At 36.7% G+C, this 27,551-nt stretch overlaps 1 protein-coding gene and 1 long non-coding RNA gene across 4 annotated transcripts in view; one reads left to right on the top strand and one right to left on the bottom strand.

The window, feature by feature from the left end:
* Window positions 1-27,551, bottom strand: part of DNAJC24 (DnaJ heat shock protein family (Hsp40) member C24) — a 58,538-nt gene that overhangs the window by 7,732 nt on the left and 23,255 nt on the right. For all 3 annotated transcript variants that reach the window (XM_006937171.4, XM_006937172.4, XM_003993126.5), the window contains exon 3: window positions 10,301-10,439. In XM_006937171.4, the coding sequence (XP_006937233.1) occupies window positions 10,301-10,439 (139 nt within the window). The remainder of the gene's footprint in view (window positions 1-10,300; window positions 10,440-27,551) is intronic.
* LOC109492076 lies at window positions 1,428-7,509 on the top strand. The gene is made up of 2 exons (XR_002145796.3): window positions 1,428-7,100; window positions 7,200-7,509. It is a non-coding gene; the product is annotated as an uncharacterized LOC109492076 (long non-coding RNA).

The raw sequence follows: 27,551 nt of genomic DNA, 5'->3' as shown, positions 1-27,551 counted from the left end.
ACTGTATTGTGTTGATGTTCTATTGCTACTTCCTAGGCTTAAGTTTTCCCTACAGGTGGAAGGTCCAAAGACGCCTGAAATTCCAACCAAATTTAGTAAAAGTATGGTCTAGGTGGTAAAAGCATACATGCGCCCTTGCTTAAAACAAGTATACTCTGGGACAATGGAAGCCACTATAGATAAGCATTTGTCTTTGGTTTTAAAGGCATGTTATACTTCACGTATGCTTGTATTGTTCTTCTAGAAGTCAGTGCTTAAAAGAAACTTCTAAAATCCACCCCTCACCCCAATGAAATTTTCTTTAGCTGTCTCACTAGTCTCTTGTTCACTTGCTGAGACTGCTTTCCTTTGTTCCATGTGAGAATGCCTACAATTTAATTATATTTAATAACTGCCTGTTCAAATTTATTGGTGAGTTACACAATTTTAAAATAGATGAAAAAATTTTACAATATTTTGAACTCACTATTGTTTTCTGTTAAGTATGTCAAATATTACATCACTTCATATTTACTGGGTACCAACAGTCTATTAAAGTGGCCCTAAAATCCAAAGATACAGACATTGCCCAGTGGCCAGGTGTAGCCCCTCCATGTCGGGGGCCCACTGAATAGCATATGCACACTGTATCAGTATGCGAAGTGATTTCTGAACAAAACAATTTCCACATTCTACATAAGGTACACTTGCTGTAGGCTATTCGGTATTTTAATTTTTAAAAACTTTTCCCTGGAAGTCCCATGGATAGAGAAAAAAAAATCTTAATCACATGTTTCACTTCCTTACAAAGAATGACTAAGGTAGTTTGCTTGAATGGGGAAATGAAACATTGTTTTAGATTTGAGGAGTGGGGGTAATCGGCACTTAACAGATTATAATTAGGGGAAAAACATATGTAAATAATTTACAATCAAGCTGCCTATATTCCAGGGTATCTTATTAGATCTTAAGTAATTCTGAAATCAAAGCAAATCAGACAAGGCAGAGTTGATAAGATGAATAAGCCTTTTTAATCCAACCTATCTTGGACACCTGCAGTACAGCAATTATAGAAAAAGACAACTCATTCCTATATATCCATTATGCTATTTTCTATTTTAAAATAATAAGTGAAAAATAACTGGAAAAGATAACTGCTGAGGAAGTCAGCTTCATATTTTTCTGCTTCTCTATTAGGAAGCTATTGTTATTCTTACCTAGTTATTATTTCATATGGAACTCTATTGTTCCACCTACTCAAAAACAGTGGCTTTTACCTTTTTGTTATTTTTTTCTTCTTAATGTACAGTAACTTTAGCTACCTATTTTAAGTTGAAAGGTCAACTTAGATGATATCTCACAAGAGGGAAATAGAATGCAAAGAGTACTTTCCCAAGTCAGAGTTAAAAGTATACTAAAAAATATTTTCATGTTCTGTGGCTGATCTAAAAATTTATATGTTTAATCTGATTATTCAATATTATGTGGACACTGTCCAAGTTTTTGTGGGAAATCTGATTTTAAAAGTCGTATCTGACACAAAAGAGAACACACCAGGCGATTCCCCATTTTCTGAAATATAACAGGCAAAACTACTCTGTTGTTGGGTGACACTGTGGTGTTAGGTGTGGGGGGAGAGTAGGGACTAGAAGGAGTTGCAGGGCCTTCTGGGTGCTGGTTAGTTGGATGCGTTTACTGTGAAAATCCATCAAGCTGGACACTTAGGACTGGTGCACTTCTCTGTATGTATAGTTCAACAAAAAGTTTTAAAGGTAGTGTGTTAAGCCTCCAATAGCTATACTTTTTAATAGAAATAAGGAAACAAAAGTTAGGGGAAAGAAGTTAAAAGCCTCATAAGAAAGTGTGTGTTCCTTGAAAAGATGGTAATCTAACAACTTCTTAAAAAGGCTGGGGGTGATTAACTCAGGGAGATTGGATCCCCGGAGAATTGTATAATGAGCTGAGGGGGTACATACAAGAAAAAGGTGAATCTAAATGTAGGGGGTGGGGAGGTGACCACGATCCTTTGTTGAGAGGCAGGTGTCCAGGGAGTGAGGCAACAGCAACCTCCCCCCTACTAACTACGATTACAAGGAAGGAGCACAAACAAATCAATGTTGTTTTTTTTTCTTTCTAAACAATGATCTCTGCTTGTCCACCATTGTAGTTATAATTAGAAAACTTAATTCCTCCCTAGCCTGTAAAGTAACTCACAGGAACCTTGTAATTAGCTTTGATAATTGTCTACTAATCAGGCATGGCATCTGCAAAATAGATAAGTTCCTTTTAACTATTACATATTATAAATATTTTTTCTCATTACAATATTTCAATAGGTATCTGAAAATGTAAATCCTATCTTAAAATTTTCCTGTTAACATGACACTACTAAAAATGTTGACAAAACATAAACTGACTTAGAAAGTGATTTAATTAAAGGAATAGATCCAAGATTTAAATCTGGAATCTTAGCCACAGAATGGTAATAAAAACAAGCAAACCCAGCCATTTGGAAGGAAAACGCAATGCCTGGCATTTTGGGTACTCTATCTTAAGTCCAGTTACACTACATGATTCCTAATTCTTTGAAGGAAACGGGCTTAGCTTTTCCTAAGGTATGTAGGCCTGCTCACACCCTGTGCAGTACCCACAGCTTAGCCAAATATGGAGACAAGAAAAAGATCCGAATTTATGTACATACAGAAAGCAATGAATTATAAAGAGAGATTCCTGAGGAATATAATGATAAAATCAAATAATTTATGTGGTTACTTGGAAAAGAATCTTTCAACCTTTAGAAGTATAGGCCCTTATGACCTTGTGTTCTATTGGATTTGTCTGACAACAAGAGGTGAAAGAATTCTGTGGTTCCATTGTCTCAACAGTGGGATCTGAGAAAACACTGGCAGGACTCATCAGAGAGGTTTATGAGCCTGCAATTCAAAGAGATTAAAAGGAAAATCTAGGGAGATTCTTTCACACTGAAGAATAACATTAAATAACTATTAGCAGCTTGGTTCAGTAAAGCTTACTAGAGCTCTCGCTGGGTCATTCACAACTTTCTAAAAGAGGAAAGGTTTTTTTCAGCTCCATTTGGGAATCAATAAATATTTCTTACTTCTTACAAGACAATGGCATTCCAGTCTTTTAAAGCTTCCTCCTAATGATAGTAAAATTTCTAAAACAACTCTTTGCTGCCTAATAATTACATTTCCTAATCCCAGGAAACCTTTTCTAACTAAAGCTACAATTCAAATAAATAAGTAAAAATAAATAACAGCAACAAAAAGCTATGGTGGAGAGGAATTTAACTTTATTCATTATGGCTGAGATATCACAAGTCTCATTCAACCCAATATTGGCCAAAAGATCTAGTCCATCCGCAGTTCAGTCCCTACTATTCATGTGTAGCAATGTCGTAACTTACCCAAGCGATCAAGTCCCCAGAATGCTCTCATTTAGCAATTAGTCTACTGTATTTATTTTTATGTCTTAAAATACTTAATTTCACACTTAAAGCTTTAAGTCATCTGTGTGTTAAAAGCTAAGAGCAGTGTTTTTCTCTTAGCATCTTGCTGTTTTAAAACCAAGTAATTTAATTTTAAACAATCACCTCATTCTTAAAAATCACTTCACTATACATAATTAAAATTTTCATATAGGAACTAACTGGAAGGAAATCAGTTTCCTTGTCCTTAACAGTCTCTGTTCTTAGAACAGTCTCTACCTTGATAAAAGAGATTCAGAATCAGGCAACATTTAATTTGAAACCTGTTCATTAAATCAGAAAGCTCTATAATCCTTTCCCAGATGAAATTAAAGAGTCACTTGCAAGGCTTTCCATATCAAAGAAAAATTAAAAACTTGGAGTTTAATTATGGACTTGGAGAACTGTGGGGCTTTTATAAACTGAGTGTCAACCCAGTGCTCATGACAGATACCAAATGAAGACCGGAAACTGAATTTCACGTTTCGGTACACAGCAGGTAGAACAGCATTACAAGTAAGCCTGGCCTCTCGTTCTGACCCTCAAATAGGAACTCACTCCTGATTATCTGGAACTAAAAATAGTAGGTTGTACACACCTATTCAAAACTTGACAGCCCAGCACAATGATTAAAAGTCAGAGAATGACTTTTGAATTTCCCCTCTATCAATTACTAGCCATGTGACCTTAGTCAAATTACTTAACCCCTCTGAACCTCAGACTCTTTCTCTGGAAAGCAGGTATTAATATCTTCCTTAAGAGGCTGTTAAACAATGATTGAAAGACAATTACCATAGATCTAGTGCTCAATAAACAGTAGCTCTTTTAATTGTTATCTCATAATGCTTGTGGTGACCTGTTCATAACAGACCATAAGAAAATGACTAAAGAGTAATCCATTATGAGTGGGGGAAAGCCTCAAGTACCACAGTGTAGGAAGGTAGCAACTCTTGACCTTGTGTGGATTTGTAAGTGTTAAGAAGTTTGATGTACTTTGCTATTGTCAGTCCCATTAAAATCAGCCCATTATTATCAGCCCATTATTATCAAAGCCATGGTCCACACAATTATTGTCCTTCCGAAGTATCAAACAAAACTGAAAGGAGTCACAGAGAAAAAGTGCAAAATAATTAATTTGTACATTAGATTCAGAGATTAGAAATGATGGCAGATTAGAATGTCAGGGAAAGCTTTCTTTGGGAGGTGGGAGGTGGATTGATGATCTTGAGTTCAAACTTGAACAAAAAAAACTGGGAAGAATCAGAATGGGAGGGTGTTCTGAGTCATGACAAACAGCATAAGCATATGTGTTTGAGAGCCCCTAAATGAACCAGGGAAGAAGATTCACATTAGGTTTGTGATTGGTGACAAGGCTGAAAAAGTAATTAGGAACAAACTTCAAAGCTTCTGTTCCATTTAAATTCTAGCTGAATGGGAAAATGTTGGGTTGGGGAGAGGGTGGTTATAAAAGTTCTTAAACAGAGGAGTGAGAATAAAGAAAGCTAGACCAATCAAAATGTGAACCTCTGTAGAAGGCCAATTAGCAGCTATGGAAATAATATGGGTATGTGTTCTACTCTGGGTATGGACTACCATGGTAGCTGTGAGAATAAAAAGATCACACAGAAAAAAAAAAAATTACAGGAATGTCAAAACTCATTTCTAATTCATTGGTTGTATATTGAGCAAAGTAGAAGTAATCAGAGTGTAATATGAAACAAAAGTTTCAAGTCTGAAAGAAAAAAATAAGCACTGAGAAAGGTAACCCTATTTTGGGTCAAGATTCATTGATTTTGGGGCACCTGAGGGGCTCGGTTGAGCGTCCGACTTCAGCTCAGGTCATGATCTCACGGTTTATGAGTTCGAGCCCCGCATCGGGCTCTTTGCTAACAGCTTGGAGCCTGGAGCCTGCTTTGGCTTCTGTGTCTCCCTCTCTCTCCACGCACCGCCCCCCTCTCGAAAATTAGTAAACAGTTAAAAAAAACAAAAAACAAAAAAAACACTCATTGATTTCAACTGGATCAAGTACCGAAGTAGAAATTGAGAGTGAAGTTAAAATGGGAGGCACAAATTTCCTAAAATCTTACATTTTCTCTATTATTAAATCAGAACTCCTAATTATGTCCAATTATACCAGAATTATAAGTGTAGTCTTGCCCATAGGTTCCCATAACATTCATTCTTTCAAACTAGTCAAATTTTTATTTAAAACCATTGAGAAAGGATCTTAAAATAAATTTTTATTGCAAAAAAGTTATTTGCATTCAAGTAAAAGTAACAGATAACATGAGTAGTCACCTTCTTATGACAAATAAGATGGAGCAGGACCCTCACAAAAAGTTTTGTCTATACTCTTTTCTCCATCTGAAGAAAGTGCCAGTCCCTAACTGTCCAGATGGATTTTCTGCATCATTTCACATACTTTTCCCAGAAACAGTCACCCAAACAAAACAAAACAAAACAAAACAAAACAAAACAAAACAAAACAAAACATGCCCCCTGATGCTTATGTTCAAATTTTACCTGAAGCACATTTTTACAGCCAATTTTCAAATTCCTAAAATCAAATGGAAATACTGATATGACCACAGATGGAAACTCTAACTTGACTAATACAAGTATTTTGTAAGGGTCAGTTTTAGCACATAATCTACACAAATATCTCCTGGCCTTAAGTCATTATTTGTAACTCAGATTCGTATTATCTACATTTAAAAGCGTTATTTCCACTCTTATGGAGTTAATCAGTCTTTAGCATTAACTTGCTTTCAGGAAGGTCCATATTTGGGGCTCTTACTAAGAAATTACAAGTTGATACATAAATGTTGGTGGTGTTTAGATATTTTCCATATTTGGCTCAGAATTTATTTCCTAATCTTCCATTCTCAAATATTTATCCTAATAAAAGGGACAAGGTAAATTGTAAAATACAACACCAGAAGTGACCTTTTGTATCTAGCTAGGGGAGAGTAGCTGATTAGCTTTGAGTAAAGACACACTGACTTTACAATGTCTGGCCTAATCTCCTTCTGAGCCAGGCTATTTTGGGTATCCAGGTACTTGGCCAATTGTATAACATGAAGACTCCACCTTATCAAAATAATTTACTAACAGAACACCAAGATACATCTTAATATAAAATAATATACCACCAAGGAAGGATCCCAAACACAATGAACTTTTTTTTTTTTTAAACATTTAATTTGACTGACTTCATTTGGAGGTTTATTTTTATTAATTTGACTGAAACCATTTTGAAGGTTTGTTCCACTTCAGGTCACAAAGAAGTCAACCTACCTCATTAGCCATGTCACTCTGTACAGCCACTGAGACATTATTAGAGATCTGTGTGACTGTCACATTACAAAGCAACTGAATCACAATTCCTATTATTTTCCCATGATATACTTCTGATGTGTTTTTTAATGTGTTTAATATATCAGAAAACTCCCCATAAGATTTATAAAGGCACCAAAATCTATTCAAAGATATTATTCATATAAACATTTTACAGATCCTGAAAAGATTTTCCAAAGTGCTCATATGGTTGTCTGAAGCCTAATCTTGAATAACTACATGCCTTTCAAGGGAACATGGGAAGCAAGTCTTTGGAAGCATCCTTAGAAACAATAAGGTAAATTGCCAACTGGAACTAATTGATTAAATTCACTAGTTAACACTGCTTTCAAAATGTTAAATATCTGGGAACTGAATATTATTCATCCTTTTTTAGATTTGCTTTTCTTCAGCCTGGCCAACATTGCCCTAGAACTATCAAATAAGAATAGATAGTGGAAATGAGGAAGAAAAAAATGTATGTACTTTACATAGCTAGACTTTTTTTTTTATTAGAACTCATCTGATAATATCTTTTGTGAAGCAAAGAAATACAGACACCAAGGGCCCATGTAAATGATCTTTTACAGAAATAAATGGTTATGGGCAATATTGATGAGGCTCTCCTTACACCAGAGCACCAACTTTGAGCTGTGAAATATGAGAAAGCATTCCACATCAGCCAATAAAATATCTCCTACCTCCTTCCCAAGTATTACAGAGCTCAAATTTATTTTATACTCCAAGTTCATGGAAGGTAGGAAACAAATATATTTAAAGCACACCCTATGAAAAGAAAGTTCTATAATGAATTATCAACACATACAAAAAAGAGTTCTGTGTAACAAAGCTATTTCTATGTCCCCAGGGGGTGACCCAGAAAAAAAGAGTGCTTTGACCTGGTTATAACAAATTCTCTCTCTCTTGGTAACCTATCCTGGTCTTTAACAAATTATCACTCTCAAAGGTTTTCCTTCTATCAAATCTAAATCCTCACTGTTAGAAGTTCAAGTTCATTTCCTTCTTTTGAGGAGCCAATTACTGAAGATGGGTCAAGAAGGAAAAATTAATGCCAGCATTCAAGAGAAATGACAATATGAAACTTGTTTTATTACAAAATTCTTAAAAATAGCTCTCATATGAAAGGCTTAAAAACAGCAAGTTATATTTGGATAAGAGACTTCTACTTATCTAAACAGCAATCCAATGTCAATTTAAAACTGAAATAAAGCATTATCACTATTTGGAGCCACTGGTAATGAAGGAAATACTTAGCACTTAGATTTGACATATTAAAATGTCATAAAAAGTTGCACCTCTACTGTACTCCTAGGATGTGCTTGAAAAAACCTGCAAAGCAAACTGGATATTATATAAATTCCAAGCAGAAGGTGGGCCTATTTATCCATATCATGAATCAGGCCCAACTCTCCCTGTATTTGTTTTGTCTAAATGTTGTGGCTATCAGTGACCTTTGATAGTCCCCTGTGATGCAATAGGCTGCCGTTACCTTCCCTTAAAAAAACCTTAAAACCAAGGATTCAAAGCTCAAAAGAAATCCACATTTCCAAGGACTTCTCAAAGGCAATGAGAAAGGCGTGAAGATGTTGATTATTTGTTCTTACAACATTTTTTAAAACTTTCCTTCATGTAATTCCATTGCTCACTTTTAACCCTGTTTCCTATTTCTCTCTATTTGGGTCTACTGACACCCTATTCCTCACCAAGAGAGATTCATTTTTTATCCCTGATCTCTCCCTGCCTTTTTTCTCTTTAGCCAGCGGGCTCCCACTCAGTTTTACTGACAGGTTCTTAACAGTAAAAGGCCGCGGAGTGGGAAAATGCAGAGCAACAGAGACAGCTCATATTCTACACCTCTCAAAATACAGTTGCGTGGATTATCCCTATTCGAAACAAATACACTTACAAAGGAAAGACTGGTAAAGATGTGCAAAAGCACAGACGTAACTTCTCACACACAACACAATCCTGTGTATGTTTCGGTACTTTTCACAGAAATTCACGTGAACCAAGGTTAAAAACCTATAAATAGAATTCACCCTCAAATGGAACCACCTCTACATTCTTCTGCCAGAGGTAAAACACATTTACAAAAGAAATACAGCATCTGAAAGATGCTTGTATATGCACCAAATAGAAGACCCAATATTCAAGCCATATTAAAAATAAGTCCAAATTCACTGCAAATTATACTCATCAGTTTCTTAATATTTTTAAAAAGTAAGCTCAAAAGGGCCTTAGAACTGAAGCAGAAGGGCCTTAGAGCTGAAGAGTATGATGAAAGTCACTATTAAACACGCCAAGATATAAACTAATAGCTCGTGGAGTCTTTACACACAAAAGTATCAAACACTGCCTGGGAGTAATACTTAATTTTATCAGTACAATTCCCTCTGAAAATAAATATGGATATTCCATATATATCATTGGCTTCATCCTATAATGCTGTGCTTTAGAGAAGTAAGCCTAGTCTCTCAAATCAAATCTTCATAACTTTAGTAGTAGAAGCCTTAAAATCATTTTGTTAGGATTGATGATGTGCCAGTGTAGGGCATGGTGGGGGGTGGGGGGCATTCAATAAGCAACTACAGAGACTCAGCTTTTATCAACACATATGAGTCAATGCTGAACCTGGTGCGCTATTGCAGAGTGCAATTGAGTGTTTTCCCCACAGGCTGTAACTGATTATTGACTCCTCCCATTAGCATGCAGGGTGCATATTGAAGGTTCAAATAGAAGACTGAGGGGCTCCTATCCCAAGGCCAGTGCAGAAAGACAGCCTATCACTTCGTGTAACTGCAGTCTATGTGTGACAAACCTGACCTACATTTCTCCCTTTCTTTCTCACAAGAGCTTGTCACTGTTTTAGGAAGCTATTTTCTAAAATGCATAAAAGAAATGACTTACAACTGCTTAGGAAGTGTGCATTCCTAAAATGCCATTTGTAGCAATCTTATAAAGAATAGTTTATCCAGGAGACAATCATGAAACTAGCCTAAAACAAACTCAAAGACAGCAGAGTGCTTTATGATGTTATCCCATATAGTACCTTTCTTTAGGCTGTCATTTATACAGTATACATTGTTAAAAGTACTACAGTTAAAACTGTAATCAGTACATAATTAAATATAATAAAAAGAAGTTATTAAACATAGAAAACCTATTAATTAGAAATGTAAAATTAGGCACTTTTCATTAGTTAGGGAAGTAGCTTTCGTGGCTTCATAAGAAGCCACATCCCGTAGTAGTCTTGTTAATTTCTCAATGGATACACAGTCATCACTACTAAGAGTAGGACATAATTGAAAATCGTGATTCATCACTACTAAGAGTAGGACTTAATTGAAAATCATGATGGTGGGGTAGGAGTAAAGAAGGCAATAACTCCGCCAAATGCTGGAGATGGCTCCCCAGGAATAGCCGTGGATTATGCCTCAGGGCGTCAGTGTGCTGTGGCCCCTCAGCACAAATACCTACCCTGCCGCTGCAGGTCATACTCTTTTTTTGTCTCTTCATTCCCTAGAATTTTCCATGCCTGATCAATTTCGATGAACTTCTGTATACATTCCTCCACTGTTCCTGCTGGCACATCTGCACTTTGTTTATCTGGATGATACTGCCAATCAAAAATAAGAGGGGGGTGATGAGTAAAGAGGGTGACGTGAGTAGGTAAAAAGAAAAAACCAAAACAAAACAAAACAAACTTGTAAATCTAAGTTTCAGTTAAGAAAGAAGGTAATGGGAAGATGAAAACTAAGATGCCAAGGCAACGAGACAACAGTGTTGGGCACAGGAGACAACTGCCAGGTTAATTAGACCACTGGAGTAGCTATAAATTCACCAGTGACATGATCTGTCACAACATGCAAAGACAGCATTTTCTGGATAATTTGCTGATGGAATCACTGGTCTCATGGACAATTTACCTAGAGAGGATGACTAACACAAACAGAAATAGGTACGTGCAGATAAGCAGGACCTGACGGCACAAACTATGCAGAGTCTGAAGCTTTCCTTATACAATATGCTTGGCCATGGAGATCACTGCAAATGAACTACTAGCTTTTTCTTATGAAATCTTATGATTATACAATCATAGTTGAAAATAAATATCTTGCATCTTCCAGCTCAGCCCTAAAGATTTTAAAGTTATAAATCTCCAAACATAAACTTTTATTGAAAAACGGTTATTCTAGGGCAGATTGGTAAGAAACAGCTTTAAAGAACTCACTAAAACATTTGAATGTAAATGAATTCATTAGTAAATCTTTCTCACTTGTGTTTTCTAAATCTAAGAAATGTTTAAAAAGGTTTCAATATGCAGTAATTTCTTTAAAGTATTTGGTCAAAAAAGAAAGTTTTATGCCAATTCATCAATTCTCAAATGCAAATATAAATTTGGCTTACTGGATACTTACATTATCTCCTCTTTTTCCCTACATTCTTCGTGGTTCTCCCTTCTCTTTATCTATCAGTTCTGAAAGAATCAATATGTCATTTGCAGTTCAGTAGCCTTTCAACAAATAAGTGAGGAAAGTTTATATAGATGTAGAGACAGGTCACTTAAATAATGTGGGGATAACAGTAGCAGATACTCAAATATGTAATTTTTTTCATTCTCAAGTAAACAAAGAACCACTTGATAGTTTTCAACCAGAATTTTCCACCAGCAATTACTCTGAATGCTTTATCAAATACATTACAAAACATATTTTAATTTTAAAAGTTACCTTAGTAATTACCTTTGAACTAGTAGACTAGTTTTTCCCCTTTGATACTTATTCTTTTTCTTCAAAATGTTTATAATAAAACAGGCAAGTCACCAGATTTACATTTCATGACATTAATATGGTTAGTTTGACATACTTGTCAATTAATAATGGCACAGTCACTTAAATTCTTTCACTGACTAGAGACAGTGAAACACAAAAAATTTATAGGTACAATGTCATGTATTACCCAAGTTGCTAAGGCCAAAGTCACTCAATGAATTGTGGCAAGTAAAATGAAGTAAAGTGACTTCAATCCTCAATCCAGAATTCACAAAGTATTTTAATCATAATGTAGACTAGTGGTTTTGACAGTGAATTTGTTTTCATGCTGAACTTTTTCACACTGCTGATGATCCTCACTAGCAGAGCAAAAGCTATTGTGATATCTGGTTACACAGAAAAACATCATGCACGCTGAGAGAAAGATTATAGGGCAAACAGAGAATGAGGCTTCCATTTTCCCACTGGCAAACTATTTCTCTTCCTATACCAAATCTAACAGTTATCAACATTTAAATGTTTAAGTTCATTAATATAATGACTAAAGAAAGGAAAACTAAAGCTTTACTGTTTTATCTTTTTATGGCCATGATTTACCAAATAATGTTCATAAAAGTCATTCCCATACTGAGGTTTAGGCAGTCCCTACAGTTAGGCTATTTAAGTAATATCCAAAACCCAAAACAACGTTTGTTACAATTAAAAGTTCTCTAGCTGACCTATTCCTCTACCACTGTGTGAAGATTTGTGCAAGAAGCCTTACCAAGAAAGCCCTACAAAATCAAGAATTAGTTCCTGGCTACCCAAAACTAAAAGCTACCACTAAATTTTATTGAGTCTTATATCAGGTCTATGATATGATAGTCAAAGCATAATTCAATTTCTTACTAACTCAGTATTTTTCCTCACTGCTATTTTAAATTAGCAAGTCACCATCTGAGGCTTTTAGGTCTAATCTTTGTGGTATGAGAATGCAGTAAATTTTATTCCATGATACAGAGTACAATTTAAAAATGGTAATTATTAGCAAGAAGATAAGTATGTCATTTAAGGTGCTAAATATATATATATATATATTCAATATATATTCAATTGATATGTATGATATATTCAATATATATGTGTGTGTGTGTGTATATATATATATATATATATATATATATATATATATATATATATTCAATTGATTTTCAGCAAAGGTGCCAAGGTAGTTCAATAAATTAAACTCAAACAACTGGATGCCATGTGGAAAAAATTAACTTCAATCTCTATCTCATTCCATACAGAAGAATTAAAGCAAGATGAATGATATCACAGACATAAATGTAAAACACAGAACCATAAAGCCTCTAGAAGGAAATACATAAGAATATTTTTACCCCTTGGGGTAGGGAAAGAGTACTTTGACAGAAAACAAAAAGAAAAAACAATAATGATGCAAAATGGATAAATTGAACTTCATCAAATTTTAAAACTTCCTGCTCAGCAAAGACACCATTAAGAAAGTAGACAAAGCCGAACTAAAATTTAAGTTAGAAAAATGTAAAAAAAAAAAAAAGATGGTGGGGGGAGTGCACCTGGGTGGCTCAGTTGGTTAAGCATTCGACTTTGGCTCAGGTCATGATCTCACAGTTCATGAGTTTGAGCCCTACGTCAGGCACTCTGCTGTCAGCACAGAGCCCGCTTCGGATCCTCTGTCTCCCTCTGCCCCTCCCCTGTGCATACTCTCTCTCTCAAAAATAAAAAAAAAAGAAAAGAAATAAAAAAGAAAATAGACAAGGGGTGCCTTGGTAGCTCAGTTGGCTGAGCATCCAGCTCTTAATTTCAGCTCAGGTCATGATCAGGGTCGTGGGATTGAGTCCGACCCTGGGCTCCATGCTGACCATGGAGCCTGCTTAACATTCTCTCTCTCTCTCTCTCTCTCTCTCTCTCTCTCTTTGCCCCCTCTCCTTGACTTGCTCTCTCTCTATATATAAAACAACAACAACAACAACAACAACAACAACAACAACAAATAGGGGCACCTGGGTGACTATTCAGCTCGGGTCATGACTTCATGGTTTGTAAGCTCGAGCCCCGTTTCGGGTGAGCTCAAGCCCTGCTTTAGGCTCCATGCTGACAGTGCAGGGCCTACATGGGATTTTCTCCCTCTCTCTCTGCCCCTCATGGGATTCTCTCTTTTTCTCTCCCTCTCTCTCTGTCCCTCATGGGATTCTCCCTCTTTCCCTCTTTCTCTGCCCCTCACTCACTCACGCCCTCTCTCTCTCAAAAATAAATAAATAAATAATAACTTTTAAAAGTAAATAAATAAAACAGACATGCCACAGACTGGTTTAAAAAAATGCTCACTAAATATATATCTAACAGAAGACTTGCATCTAGAATATACAACAACAAAAAAATCCTACAAATGATAAAAAGACATACTATTTAAAAATCAGGCAGAAAAAGCTTAGACACTTTTCAAAAGAAGATAGATAAACAGACTAAAGTGCACATGAACTTGTGCTCAAATTTTTTCATTAGTTATCAGGAAAATATACATTAAAATTATGAGATACTACTAAACACCTAATAGAATGGCTAAAATAAAGAAGACTGATAACACTAAGTGTTGGTGAGGTTATGGAATAATTAGCACTTTCACATGTTGCTGGCAGAGAACTATTTGACAATTTCTCAGAAAGACACACATATACCTATTCTGTGGTCAAGCAGTTCCACTTCTGGATATTTACTTAAGAGAAATGAAACATAAGAACATATGCCCACAAAAAGACTTATAAAATATACTCACAGCCTTATGCATATTAGCCAAAAACTGGAACCATGAAGTCTATCAACAGGAGAACCAATAATTGGTACTATTTCGATACATAAGGGAGTATTATTCAAAAAGAAAAAAAAAACTATGATATACTCAATAACATAGATGAAAATCTAAAACATTACGTTGGGCAAGAACAAAAGGGTGCATACTATATGATTACATTGACATGAAATTCAAATTTAGGCAAAACTAAATCTATAGTGATAGAAATTAAAAGTTGGTTTCCAGGTGGGAAGTTGGGGCTAGAAATTAACTGCAAAGGGGCACAGGAAATTTTCTGGAGGAACAGACACATTCTATATCTTGCTTGGGATGGTATCAAATATCACCGACTGAACACTTAAGAGCTGTGCATTTTTCACTGTATGTTGACATTCTCTGAATAGAAAAACATCTTTAGGGGCGCCTGGATGGCTCAGTCTGGCTCAGGTTATGATCTCATGGATCGTGGGTTTGAGCCCCACATCAGGCTTTGCACTGACAGCCTGGAGCCTGCTTCAGATTCTGTGACTCCCTCTCTCTCTGCCCCTCTCCCACTCATGCTTGCTCTCTCTCTCTCTCAAAAATAAACATTAAAAAAAATTTTTTTAAAACTTCTTTAAAGAAAAAAAGAAAAACCTCTCTAGACATGTCTAAAATTATTAAAGAAATTCAGAAAATCTTTCCAAGCCATAAAGAAAAAAAATGAGAAATTTCTTTCAATATTAATACAAAGAAAAGCAAAATAAAAACAGAGAAAATTAATGCAAAGACTAATACAAATTGTTGAAAAGTTTAAATTACAGACTACTTTATGAAAATATATAGTTTTACTACTTTTAAGTACTATATGCCAACCTCTAAAAACTTTAAAACATTTTAAAAAGTTAAGTATTGCTGAGCAGAGGACTAAAGTAACATTCACAATTAAAATATCATAAATATGTCACAATATTAAAAATGCTGAGAATGAAAGTCTCTCTGTGATTATTATTTTTTTTATTTTTTTAATGTTTATTTATTTTGAGAGACAGAGGGAGTACAAGCTGGGGAGGGGAAGAGAGAGGGAGACACAGAATCAGAAGCAGGCTCTAGGCTCTGAGCACAGAGCCCGACATGGGGCTCGAACTCACAAACTGTGAGATCACCTGAGTCGAAGTTGGATGCTTAACTGACTGAGCCACCCAGGTGCCACTCTGTGATTCTTTATTATAACAGTACACAGGTAACTGTCTCCAAAGTTTTATTAGCAAACTGCTATTTTACTATTCTCACATGACTTAACAATTCACAACTTTATGATCTATTTAACCGCCTCACATTTTGGGGGAAATTTATCAGTTACACAGACCTATGTTCTCAAGCGGGGGAAGGGCAGAGAGAGAGAGAGAGGGGAGACACAGAGTCTGAAGCAGGCTCTAGGCTCTGAGCTGTCAGCACAGAGCCCAAAAAGGGGCTCGAAATCATGAACCATGAGATCACGACCTGAGCTGAAGTTGGACACTTAACCAACTGAGCCACCTATGTGCCCCAGAGCTATGTTCTTTAAATCTCCACGTCACTGGGGCGCCTGGGTGGCCCAGTCAGTTGAGCGTCCGACTTCAGCTCAGGTCATGATCTCGCGGTCCGTGAGTTCGAGCCCCGCATCGGGCTCTGGGCTGATGGCTCAGAGCCTGGAGCCTGCTTCCCATTCTGTGTCTCCCTCTCTCTCTGTCCCGCCCCCATTCATATTCTGTCTCAAAAATAAATAAACGTTAAAAAAAAAAAATCTCCACGTCACTAACTGAAGAAGAGAAAAGTGAACACAAACAAACAATTGTGAAACTGTCTTGATATGAAAATATAAGTTCACTTGGGTGACTATATGATATCCAGAAAATCATGTAATATATTATCAGGATTAATATGTGTTATCTATATCCTAACTAGTTATCTAGCTGATAACTAATGCTTTAATTATGGACTCTTAATCCTAACTAGCTGAGATGCTATGGCAATGGGTTATCCAATATGGAACATTTTATTTTGATTTTACATTTTCTCCATATAATAATTTCAAGTGCTTTCTAAATTACTAATTCTAGAATGACTGTCACAATGCAACATAAGAACATAATGCAACTCAAAATGTGGTCCTCAGATTTGTAGCATCAGCATTATCTCAGAGCTCGTTAGAAAGATGGCCCCAGCCCAAACTTAGGGTGGGGGGTGGGGGGGTTCAGAATCTGTGTTTCAACAAACTCTGTAGGCAATTATTATGCATGCTGAAAAGCACACTGTTAGCCTCCACTGCTTAAAACATGGAATTAAGTGCAAGTCAGAAAATTAGTGCTTCATAAACATTTCTCCTTGACAGATGCATCCTTCCAGGTATGTATCCATAAAAAAAAAGAAAGAAAAAAATGCTCAACGAATGACATTCCTCAATTGTTAACCTATAACACCATGATGAAAATTACATCAAGTGTTCTAAGTCATACATTTTTTGATATTTGATACCTTTTGTTCACTAATCGTAAATGTCAGCCTCTTTATTTCACTGTTTGCACAAATGCCAGCGTCAATGATGAAAAAGCTGATGAAATCTGAACAATATGCCAGTGGTATTTTAACCTGTTGATTTTTTTTTTAGAGGAGGATACAATTTATATGAGGCTTCAGATACTGAACACTGCAATAATGTCCACTGACAGGTTTAACACAGAAACAAGTGTTTTGTACTAAAAGGGACAAAAGTTGAAGTATATGTAAGTTATGAGAAGGGCATAGTACAGTACATTGTGATAATTCTAGCAACTTCTAAAAGGTTTTAGTGAAAACTTATATATTCATTAACTCCAAATGACCTTTTCTACTGGCTAAGCAACATGTAAAGTTGAAATGAAAAGGTGTTCCTCTAACAGAAAAAGTTACAGAGGGAGGAAGGCAACCATAAGAGACCCTTAAGAACTGAGAACAAACTAGGGGTAGATGGGGGTTGAGGGAGAGGGGAAAGTGGGTGATGGGCAGGGAGGAAGGCACTTGTTGGGATGAGCACTGGGTGTTGTATGGAAACCAATTTGATAATAAATTATATTTAAAAAAATAAAATTAAAAAAATAAAGTAAGTTCATAAGACAGTTTTATGGTAAACTGCCCACTCTACAATAAGGTGGTATTTCAGATCACTTAAACAGAGGTCCATCTCCTTTACTGACTTTCTTATATTCCTTCTTAAAAGGACATGTTGCTTTATTTTACTAATAGCTTGCTACTTAAATCTAAACTTGAATAAAAAGGGAATCATACATTAAGCCTTTACTACACATTTGTGATTATGCTGTTCTGATGTATAAAATATTGACTATAAACAGGAAGTAATAATTAACTATGAAAAGGACTCTGAGAAAATTTAATTAAACAAAAATTCTCAAATTATCATACTGATATTATTTGATCTATGTGGACCCTGACAACAGGGTACTTTGGTTTTTGTCTATGTAATAGATGAATTTATTACCATTAATAGAATGTTAGCTATTTCTAGCTTCAAATTTTCTTAAATTCCAGAACCAAATTTCAAAATACCTTCTAAAAGCTATCTTATCAGCACTATGATCAAAATCCAATTTATCATCCGGACTCTAAAATTTTCTACCTCCTGTTGAATTCCTTGTTCTGTTAAAATCACTACTATGCTCAATAAAAGCTGAATGAATGAATGAATGATGAATGAATGAATGAATGAGAGAATGATAAAATACATTTCCTAATAATCCAGGCTACAGTTATCAGGATAACCTTCCTTTCCCTCATCACATTAACCACCAAATTCTGTAGATTCTGCCTACACAGTGCCCCTTCTATTCCCAGTGCCAAACCTAGTTCAAACAAAAAGTAGTTCTTACCTATTCTCTAGCATTCACCTTCTTCTAATAGCTCTCCAGTCCATGCAACTGATTCCAAGTTCACATGCCATGACTTAAAACCCTGACCATGTCATTCCCCAGCTCTAAAATTTTAATAGGCAACCTACTATATAATGAATTAGAATCATATTCTTTATTCTTATAGGTAAAATCTTCCAATAAAAGAACCCCAACCTAGCATTACAGCGCTATCTATTGTAAGTATTATAGACACAGCACTTAGGACAAACTAGTCATTCTAGACTAGTCCTTCAGATGTCATCCCTTAAACAAGCATACTTTCTGTTCTCATGCTTTATTTACGCTATTGTCTCCACTGAAGCATCCTGTACCAGTCCATATGCATCTCTTCCATGAAGCTGTGTTTAACATCCCTATCCAGAGGGAATCGTGTGTGTGTGTGTGTGTGTGTGTGTGTGTGTGTGTGTGTGTGTCCTTTGGACTCCTACAGTATTGCTAACTTTCAAGGAATTTATAGTTACTTGTGGACTGGACTTGGCCCTCTTCCAAAACATTTGATGTAAAGCCTGTATCTTAACTATATCTGTATCTCTGAAGATTAGCACATTGCCCCTCTGCACAAACATCCTCCATAAATATTTGCTTATTTAAGTTGTACACGTAATACTTTCCCCAAGAGTACAAAATCTGAAACTTCCGATTTTAGTCAGCACTGGATGGGAGGGGAAAGGAGATTTTAGGTTTAAACTGAGGTTTTCCACTTTTGTATCTTTGCTCTCACATTCTTTCCTAGTAAACAAGTATTTACTATGTCCTTCTGTTCAGATGATGCAACAAACAGGTATGATTTGGGGATATGCTTCAGCCCAATGGTCATCTTCAAGTATTTTCCAAACTGAAGAATAAGATATAGATCACACAGATACTTACTAAGAGGAATGAATTCAAGAGCATACTTGAAAAAAGAATGGATGTGTAACTGTGGTATGTGTGAATATGGAAAAGGTCGAATCTTCAAAATAAAGTCCTTAATATCTTTTTCTCTATCCTTTCCCAGTTTTCCCAAAAGAAAACTATTCATGTTTCCCCTACCAATTCTGTATTACCAAAAAGAGAGTTAAGTGTCATAACACCAGGAGATCTTATCAGTGTCTCTGCAAAAAAGAGATTTGGATGGCATAGTGATTTGTGCTTTTTTTGCCAGTGATTCTGGCAAAAATTGTGGGGACAGAATCACACTCAAGTACGGTCTTGCCAAACCCCAATAGGTCCAATGTTGAATTTCGATGACATCACAGTGGACACATTCCAAACAAACTATGATGCAGAAAACCACTGAGGAACTTCAAAACAGAGCACATATACAAACACTGAATAAAAGCTTACTGTGTGTCATTTTTATTTACAGTCTTCATGCCTTCGTGAGTCCAGTCCTGACTACCTTTTAAGGCACTCATCACCTCTAAAGATAGTAAAAACTTATTTTTTTAGACAATGGCTGTGAAAGAAAACTGAAAAGGTCAAGTTAAGGGAAGGCAACTATGTAAGAAGGCATTAGTAAATCTGATCACAGGGGTGCCTGGGTGGTTCAGTCAGTTAGGCGTCAGATTTCAGCTCAGGTCATGATCTTGAGGTTCATGGGTTCAAGCCCCGCATCAGGCTCTGTGCTGACAGCTCAATGCTTGGAGCCTGCTTCAGATTCTGTGTTTCCCTTTCTCTCTGCCCCTCCCCTGCACATGCTCGCTGTCTCTCTCTCTCTCTCAAAAATACAAAAATAAATAAACATTAAAAAAAAAATCTGATCACAATAATGCCTGACGGCAAAAATACCATTTTTCAATGTTTTTACTAATGAAGAACTTCTTTTGATTTACCAAAGTATTAAATATAGGCTCTATTAAAAAAGTTCATGAAAATTAGTAAATTCTTAATCTTTCATAATTTTATAAAAGCTAAGGCTGTCTCATAGGGCATCCGGATGGCTCAGTAGGTTAAGCGTCCAACTCTTGGTTTTGGTTCAGGTCACGATCTCATGGTTGGATTTGTCAGCAGGGAAGCCTCCCTGGGATTCTCTGTCTCCCTCTTTGTCTGCCCCTCTACTGCTCATGCTCTCTCCCTCTCTTTTGAAATAAATAAATGGACTTTAAAAAACCCACCAAGCACATTTTCACCCAAAGTGTTTATCATATCTCCAATTTTCCCTCCTTCCAAAACAAGACAAAGGAAAAAAAAACAAAAAACAAAATAGCAGTTCAGTCACTAAACGTTAATTCCAAATAATTGTACCTCTTTGCTCTTCTTTAAACACTATGACAATCACAGGAGACCCGCCCCAACACTTCCTAAACCTCCCCCAACCACTGCCTTTCTCTCTCTTTTTTAAACTTTTATTTATAAACTAATTTCTATCTCCAATGTGGGGCTTGAACTCACAACCCCATGATCAAGAGTCGCATGTTCCACCAAGTGAGCCAGTCAGGCACCCCCATCTACTTCTCTCACGTAGCAGATTCTCATGCACTTCTCCTTTCCAATCTCCCCACAAAACTCCTCTACTGTATGTCCCAGATCCCAAGAGATCTGTGCTATCATACTCCCCAGCTGAGTTGAGTCCTGATCAGCTGCTGCAGAGGCCAGGGCTCATTTCTGAGAACTCCCTTTCCTTCCATATCTGAGAGAGACGAGAGGCCTGAATTTCTGCCTGCCAGCCCCATTCTGCTGTGGTGGTAACACAGCTACCACCTTCCAGAAAACAAGAATCAAGTGTAGAAGGAGAGAGGCCAAAGGCCAGAGCACTCCCCACCACTGGCCCCTAAGGTTTATAGAAGGATACGAGGCAGGCAACCGGGTCTCTCTAAACTAACTGGTAAAAACTAGGGCTGAGGGAGAGCAGTTTCCCTGGGCCATTTTACAACAAAACAATCTTCCACAACAGCCCTCTCTCTATACAAGGATTTATCTTGAAAGGAAAGAGATGGAGAAGCAAGGGTATAGAAGAAGGGTATAGAATCATCTTGTCTTATATTCTTCAGGTGCAGGAAGGTCTTCCTGCTATACTTCTCCTTGGTCCTGCTTGCTATAATTGGCAATAGTTATTATCCTTCCAAATGTATAATGGGGGGGGGGGGGAGAATGTCCTTGAATCACCAATCAGAAAAGACAGCACAATTATTCGTATTAAAACCTAGTCTGCGGTGTCTGGCCAGCTCAGTCGAATACCATGCAATTCTGGATTTCAGGGTTGTGAGTTCGAGCACCATGTGGGGTGTAGAGATTACTTAAATAAATAAAACTTAAACTGTTGTTTTATTTTTATTTATTTTTTAATGTTTATTTGCTTTTGAGAAAAAGAGAGAGACAGAGGGTGAGTAGGGGTGGGGCAGAGAGAGAGGGAGACAAAGAAGCCGAAGCAGGCTCCAGGCTCTGAGCTGTCAGCACAGTCCCTGATGTGGGGCTTGAACCCATGAACCATGAGATTATACCCTGAGCTTCAGTTGGACACTTAACCAACTGAACCACTCAGGCACACCCTTAAATAAATAAAACTTCAAAACAAAACAAAACAAAACTATTACTACTTTGGAAAACCAGAAATTTCTAAGTTGATATTAAAAAAAAAAAAAAGAAAAGACAAGGAATTCCCAAACAAATTTTCCCCAGTTCATTGCTATCTCTATCTCCCCTCCCCAAGAGTACATCCTTCTACACCTGTTTCTTTTTTTTTTAATTTTTTTTAACGTTTTATTTTATTTTTGACACAGAGAGAGAGCATGAATGGGGGAGGGGCAGAAAGAGAGGGAGACACAGAATTGGAAGCAGGCTCCAGGCTCCGAGCCGTCAGCCCAGAGCCCGACATGGGGCTCAAACTCACGGACCGCGAGATCGTGACCTGAGCTGAAGTCGGTCACTTAACCGACTGAGCCACCCAGGCGCCCCACCTGTTTCTTCTTTTAAGTTTAGTAATTTTTTAGTAATTCTACATCCAACGTGGGGCTCAAGCTAAGAACCCCGGGATCAAGAGTTGCATGTCCTTCCAAGTGAGCCAGCCAGGTGCCCCTCTACACCTGTTTTACACTGAGTTACCAACATTTGTTGATAGCTTATAATGAGCAGACCTCTAAAACAAGACTCCATTTTATATTAGAAGAAGTTGAAAGGCAAAATATCAAGTAATGTTATTTATGTGAATACTAAGTTAAAGCACTGTTTTAGGGTCAGACAACAAGGCATTGTGTGACTAGATCATAATGATCCCACAGAGTAGGGCCCGTATCATTACAATTCTTTTAAGTGAAATTATTAAGAAAGAAAGTTAATACTGCCATTCTCCTTTCCAAAATTATTCAGATATAAACTTGTACTTTTTATTTTCTCCCAACCCATCAAACCTTACAAGTCTCTTTTTTTTTTTACCATTTAACAGCTTTATTGAAAAATAAATTCACATACCATTAAGATTCACCCTTTTAAAAGTGTGCAATTCAGTTGTTTTGAATATTCACAGAGTTGTACAACCATCACCACTATGTAATTTCAGAACATTTTCAGCACTACAAATAAACCCTGCATCCATCAGGAGTCCTTCACTGTTCCCCTTTCCCTCCAAGCCCCTGGCAACCACTAATCTACTTTGTGTTTATGTGCATTTGCCTATTCTGGACGGGAATGATACATATGCACACATAGACACATACACATATATACATATATTAATTAATTAAAAAGCACATTGTGGTTTTTAAGTATCTATAAAAATTACCTTAATTCCCCTGTGAATGTTGGTGAATAGCTAATATATGGACAAAAACAGCACACTCTCCTAGAGGTCTAAATTTGGCCCCATAACATAAAAACTGATCTTACTAAGGACCTCACTGGACTAGCCCTATGAATTCATTTAGAATCCTATGTGTAATACAGTCCCATGGTCCCCAAAGAGAGCCTAAGAGTAAGGCTGCAGTGTGACTACATGGTGGTCACATTGAGAACAGTATAAAGCAGCCGATATCTCTTTGGTCCTCCAAAATTGCTAATGATTGCCTCTATTCTCTAAAAGAGCCATTTTAATGCCATTCATATTTTTAAAGAGAACTTTTGGTCTTCTGAACACAGGTATCTTTGAAACCTCTTCTAAATGTCACTATAATATTGACTGCCTTTGAAACCCACTAAGAGACTCATTCTGAGATCACTGTCAAGCTCTAAGAAAAGAGTTAAAAGATACGAAAAGGAACAAGAAGGAGGAGGAGGGCAGTAGGAAGATAGAAGAAGGCAGAGGAAGGGGAGACTAGAAGAGAAGGGGAAGGGGAACAGAAGAGGAGCAAGAAGAGTAAGAAGAGGAAAAGAAAGGCTAAGTCAAACAGTGAGGCAAGAGACTAAAAAAAAACTGGAGGAAAGCAAGGTCATGCATTACTTAGAGTAAGTATTGATGGTTTTCAAGTTAAAGAATTAAGAGCAGGTTGTAGGAATGGGATTTGCAAAATGAAATAGGTAAAGTATGTGGTTGAATAATACAATCATGGTAATTCATGCAAAACCTTTTCAGAGCCAAGACTTTTCTCTCCACTACACTTTGAACTAGGATGTTCACTACCTCTAAAATATAATCTTGCACCAATTCCTTTTGCTAGTCACGTGTCTATTTTTCTTTTCGACTATATACAAGTGTGATACAACCCCTGCTTCTTTGCACATAGACACATAAAACATTCAAATTTTGTGCAATGGGTTACATTATGTTCAATTTAAATACAAAGCTAGCCACCACCACCCTCAAAATCCTATCAGACAAGTTGTCGATGACATACTCAACATGAGCTAGCTACACAGAGAACTACAAGATAAACACTCTGCTTCCAATATCTCCCAATGATAATTAGCGACAATGGTTGACTTCACTTGCCCTCTGGGTTCAGGAAAGACATGGTTTTTGTAAAATTAAGAACTTAAGAAACTGCCAAACTAAAGTCATCCCTGCTAAATAAGTGTGGTGATGTACAGCTACAGAGCCTACAGAGCTCCTCTCTTGTAGCAACTCTGAGTTCTGCTCTGCGGCCATCAAGGCCATCAGGTACTAATTAGGCAGTGTGTTCTGTCAACGCTTTCATGCTCTTCTTTTATTAACTGATCGTTCTGCCACATTAATGATACTAGTACATTGGCTTCGAATTCCCTTAAGCATTCTACCCCTGAGATAGAAAAGAAAGTAAAGAAGACATAAGAAAGAGAATGTCACAGATTTATTTTACATAGCTCACACTTGAATCAACACTGAAATGGCCTCCGGTACAAGTTATGTTTCTTTTATTTGCAGAAATGCTCCCATGGACCTAAAATGTACAGATTTTCCTTAAATAAAATATAAATTTTATTGACTTAACTTTATAAGCTATAGGAAACTACAATGGGAATGAAACGTACACTAAAAGCATTGACATTTTCACATGTAAGTATACTAAATTTAATGGTGTGATAAGATGCAAAAGCCTGGAAAGGTGGTGGCAATTCTCAATTCTAACTACCTAATGATGAGGGAAATTCACCTAAAATGAAACACAATAAACAAGACAAATGACTTTAGTACTGACAGAAACTAATGAGTTAAAAAAGGAAGAAAAAGCAAGCATTTAAATAATTGTAGTTAAACTCAATGAACTTAACATACTATTTTTGAGATAGAGGCCTAACTAAGCTTCTTAAGATGCTGAGAAAACACATATCCTCTGAGATAATTTTTGGTTTTCCTTATTGCAAATCACTGTTATTATGAAGCAGCCATTAAACAGTTGGTGAGGAAGTGTTAAGATGGTGCAGTAGTAATTTGGTAATGAATCTGAATACAGTTTAGGTAAGCAAGAGAGAGATACACATTGACTGACATGGCTGTATTTTGTTCATTTTTGTAGGATCCCACTATGAGCTGAAAACAAGATCATGTTACAAAAAGTTAGGTATAAAAGTACTACAATTGTGTCCTTTACACTTTGACACTACATTAAGATTATGAACACTAAAAAAGAAAAAAAAAAATTACAAAGGTAAAGTCAAGTACAACACACTACTGCCACCTAATGCTTAGTAAAATATTGCCTAAAGAAGCAGTCAACAGCTCATTCATTGTTTCATGCAACAGTTAACAGCTGAAACATGGTTTTTAAAATATGTTTTAACATTTTTTAAGGTTTTTTGATTCATACAGAGAAACTATAATCCATGTGCAAGACCCAAAAATGTGTTTATCCATTCCCAAAATGCTTATTAACCACCTTACTACAAGCCAGATATTGTGCTAGACAATGAGGATCCAATGATGAATAAAATGGGATCTTTGCCCTTGAGACACTCAAAGTCCAGTGGGGGACAGTAGACATGTAAACAATTCATTATAATACAATGGAAAGGATAAGGTGCTCAGAAAAGATGACAGCATGAAAAAGGTGTGAACTTAGAATAAATTAGGGAAGGTTTCTTAATAAAAGTGACATTTAACTGGGTTTTGTAGGATGAATAGGAGTTTACCTGTGGAAGAATTATGTAAGATTGGGAAGGAAAGGCAGAGAGAAACAGCAAATACAAGACAGGAAAGTACTAAGATAGATATTAGAGTTATAAATAGCAGAACAGTTAAGTCATACCAGGAAAGAGTAAAAAATGGTTTGATAGGAAAAAGTAGTAAAAGATGAAGTGGAAAAGCAAAATTGGGTTCAGATCATAAAGGAACTTTTTAGTACACTGAGAAACATGGACTTTCCCCTACTTAAAACTCCACATGGGAGAACCTGGGTGGCTCTGTCAGTTAAGTGTCCGACTCTTGATTTCGGCTGAAGTCATGATCTCATGGTCATGAGATCAAGCCCAACTTTGTGCTCTGTGCTGAGCATGGAGCCTGCTTAGGATTCTCTTTCTCTCTCTCTCTCTCTCTCTCTCTCTCTCTCTCTCTCTCTCTCCCTCTGCCCCTCTCCTGTGTGCATACATGCTCTCTCTCTCAAAAAATAATCTTAAAAAAAATTCCACATTACTTGCATGACAGACATAATTATATTTCTGTTTCAAAGACAAAAACACTGAACCTAATGACAGGATGGAATGGGTTGGGAGGATAGGTAGGAGCACTGACAGCAAAGAAACTGCATTACTGAGAAAAGAAGGCAGGACTTGAGGGGAAGGGTGGGAAGCAAGGGAATTTACAAGTTAACTTATGAAGCAGATAAAGCTACAGGGATATACAAAGAGCAGTCCTTCTCGAATTTTGAGTTAGGAACTCCTCCAAGAATGTGATAAAAAGCTAAGGTAAGGGAGATACACAACTTTACATACAATTGAGGGATAAACAGACCTCCAAAAGCACCAGTCCTCAGATTAAGAGTCCCTAATTTAGGGGGCACCTGGCTGGCTCAGTCAGAAGAGCATGTGGCCCTTGATCTCCAGGTTGTGAGTTTGAGCGTCCAAATGGGTGCAGAGATTACTTAACTTCAGAGATTACTTAACTTTAGTTAATCAACTAAACTTCAGGGAAAAAAAAGGAGTCCCTGATTCGGTAATAAGTGAAGAAAGTCAAAGATAAAACTCTATAGGACAGTAACATTTACATCAGACAGAAGAAAAGAAAACACAGCAGTGAGCAACAAGATAATCAGGAAACAGGCTCCATAGGCACCCTGGGAGGAAGGAGTTTCAAGGCAGATGGAAGGCCCGTGATAATAGCAAATGACATAGTATCCACCGAATGTGGCAAGTAGAGAACACCAGCTTTTTAAGTAGGAAGAAATGCCAGTGGTGAATGAGAGTGGGTTGAGAAGGAAATGGATGGTCAAGGAATATTTGGCAAGGAAGAAGAACGGAATGATAACCAGAGTAAATCAAGGCCAAGGGAGACTATCTTCGAAAGACATTTTACTGGATAAGTGGGGAAAGCTAATAGAAAGGGAGAATTCAAAATGGTAAGGAAGAGAAAACTGGAGCAGCACTCATCATAAAACATGAAAAAGCAAGTTCTTATTTTAGCTTTGTTTATGTGATCTTAGAAAAGTTACTCAACTGTACAAAATTTCCTCACCTGAAAAATGGAAAGAATGCTTGCCACACTATAAGCTACTCATGAAAGTGAAGACCTTTGTCCATCACGTTACCATTAACTGTATTTGCAGCACCTGGCACACACAAGACAATACCTAGTTACTGAATAAATCATATGTCCACATATCTCACACTTTTTTGTAAATGTGAGTGAACATATTTTGAATACAATTAAAAAAAATTTTTTAAATGAGGGTGGTGGA

Source organism: Felis catus, chromosome D1 (genome assembly GCF_018350175.1).
Source record: "Felis catus isolate Fca126 chromosome D1, F.catus_Fca126_mat1.0, whole genome shotgun sequence".
Classification (NCBI taxonomy): domain Eukaryota; kingdom Metazoa; phylum Chordata; class Mammalia; order Carnivora; family Felidae; genus Felis; species Felis catus.
Note: the sequence above shows the minus strand (reverse complement) of the source record. Positions and strands in the feature narration are given on the sequence as shown.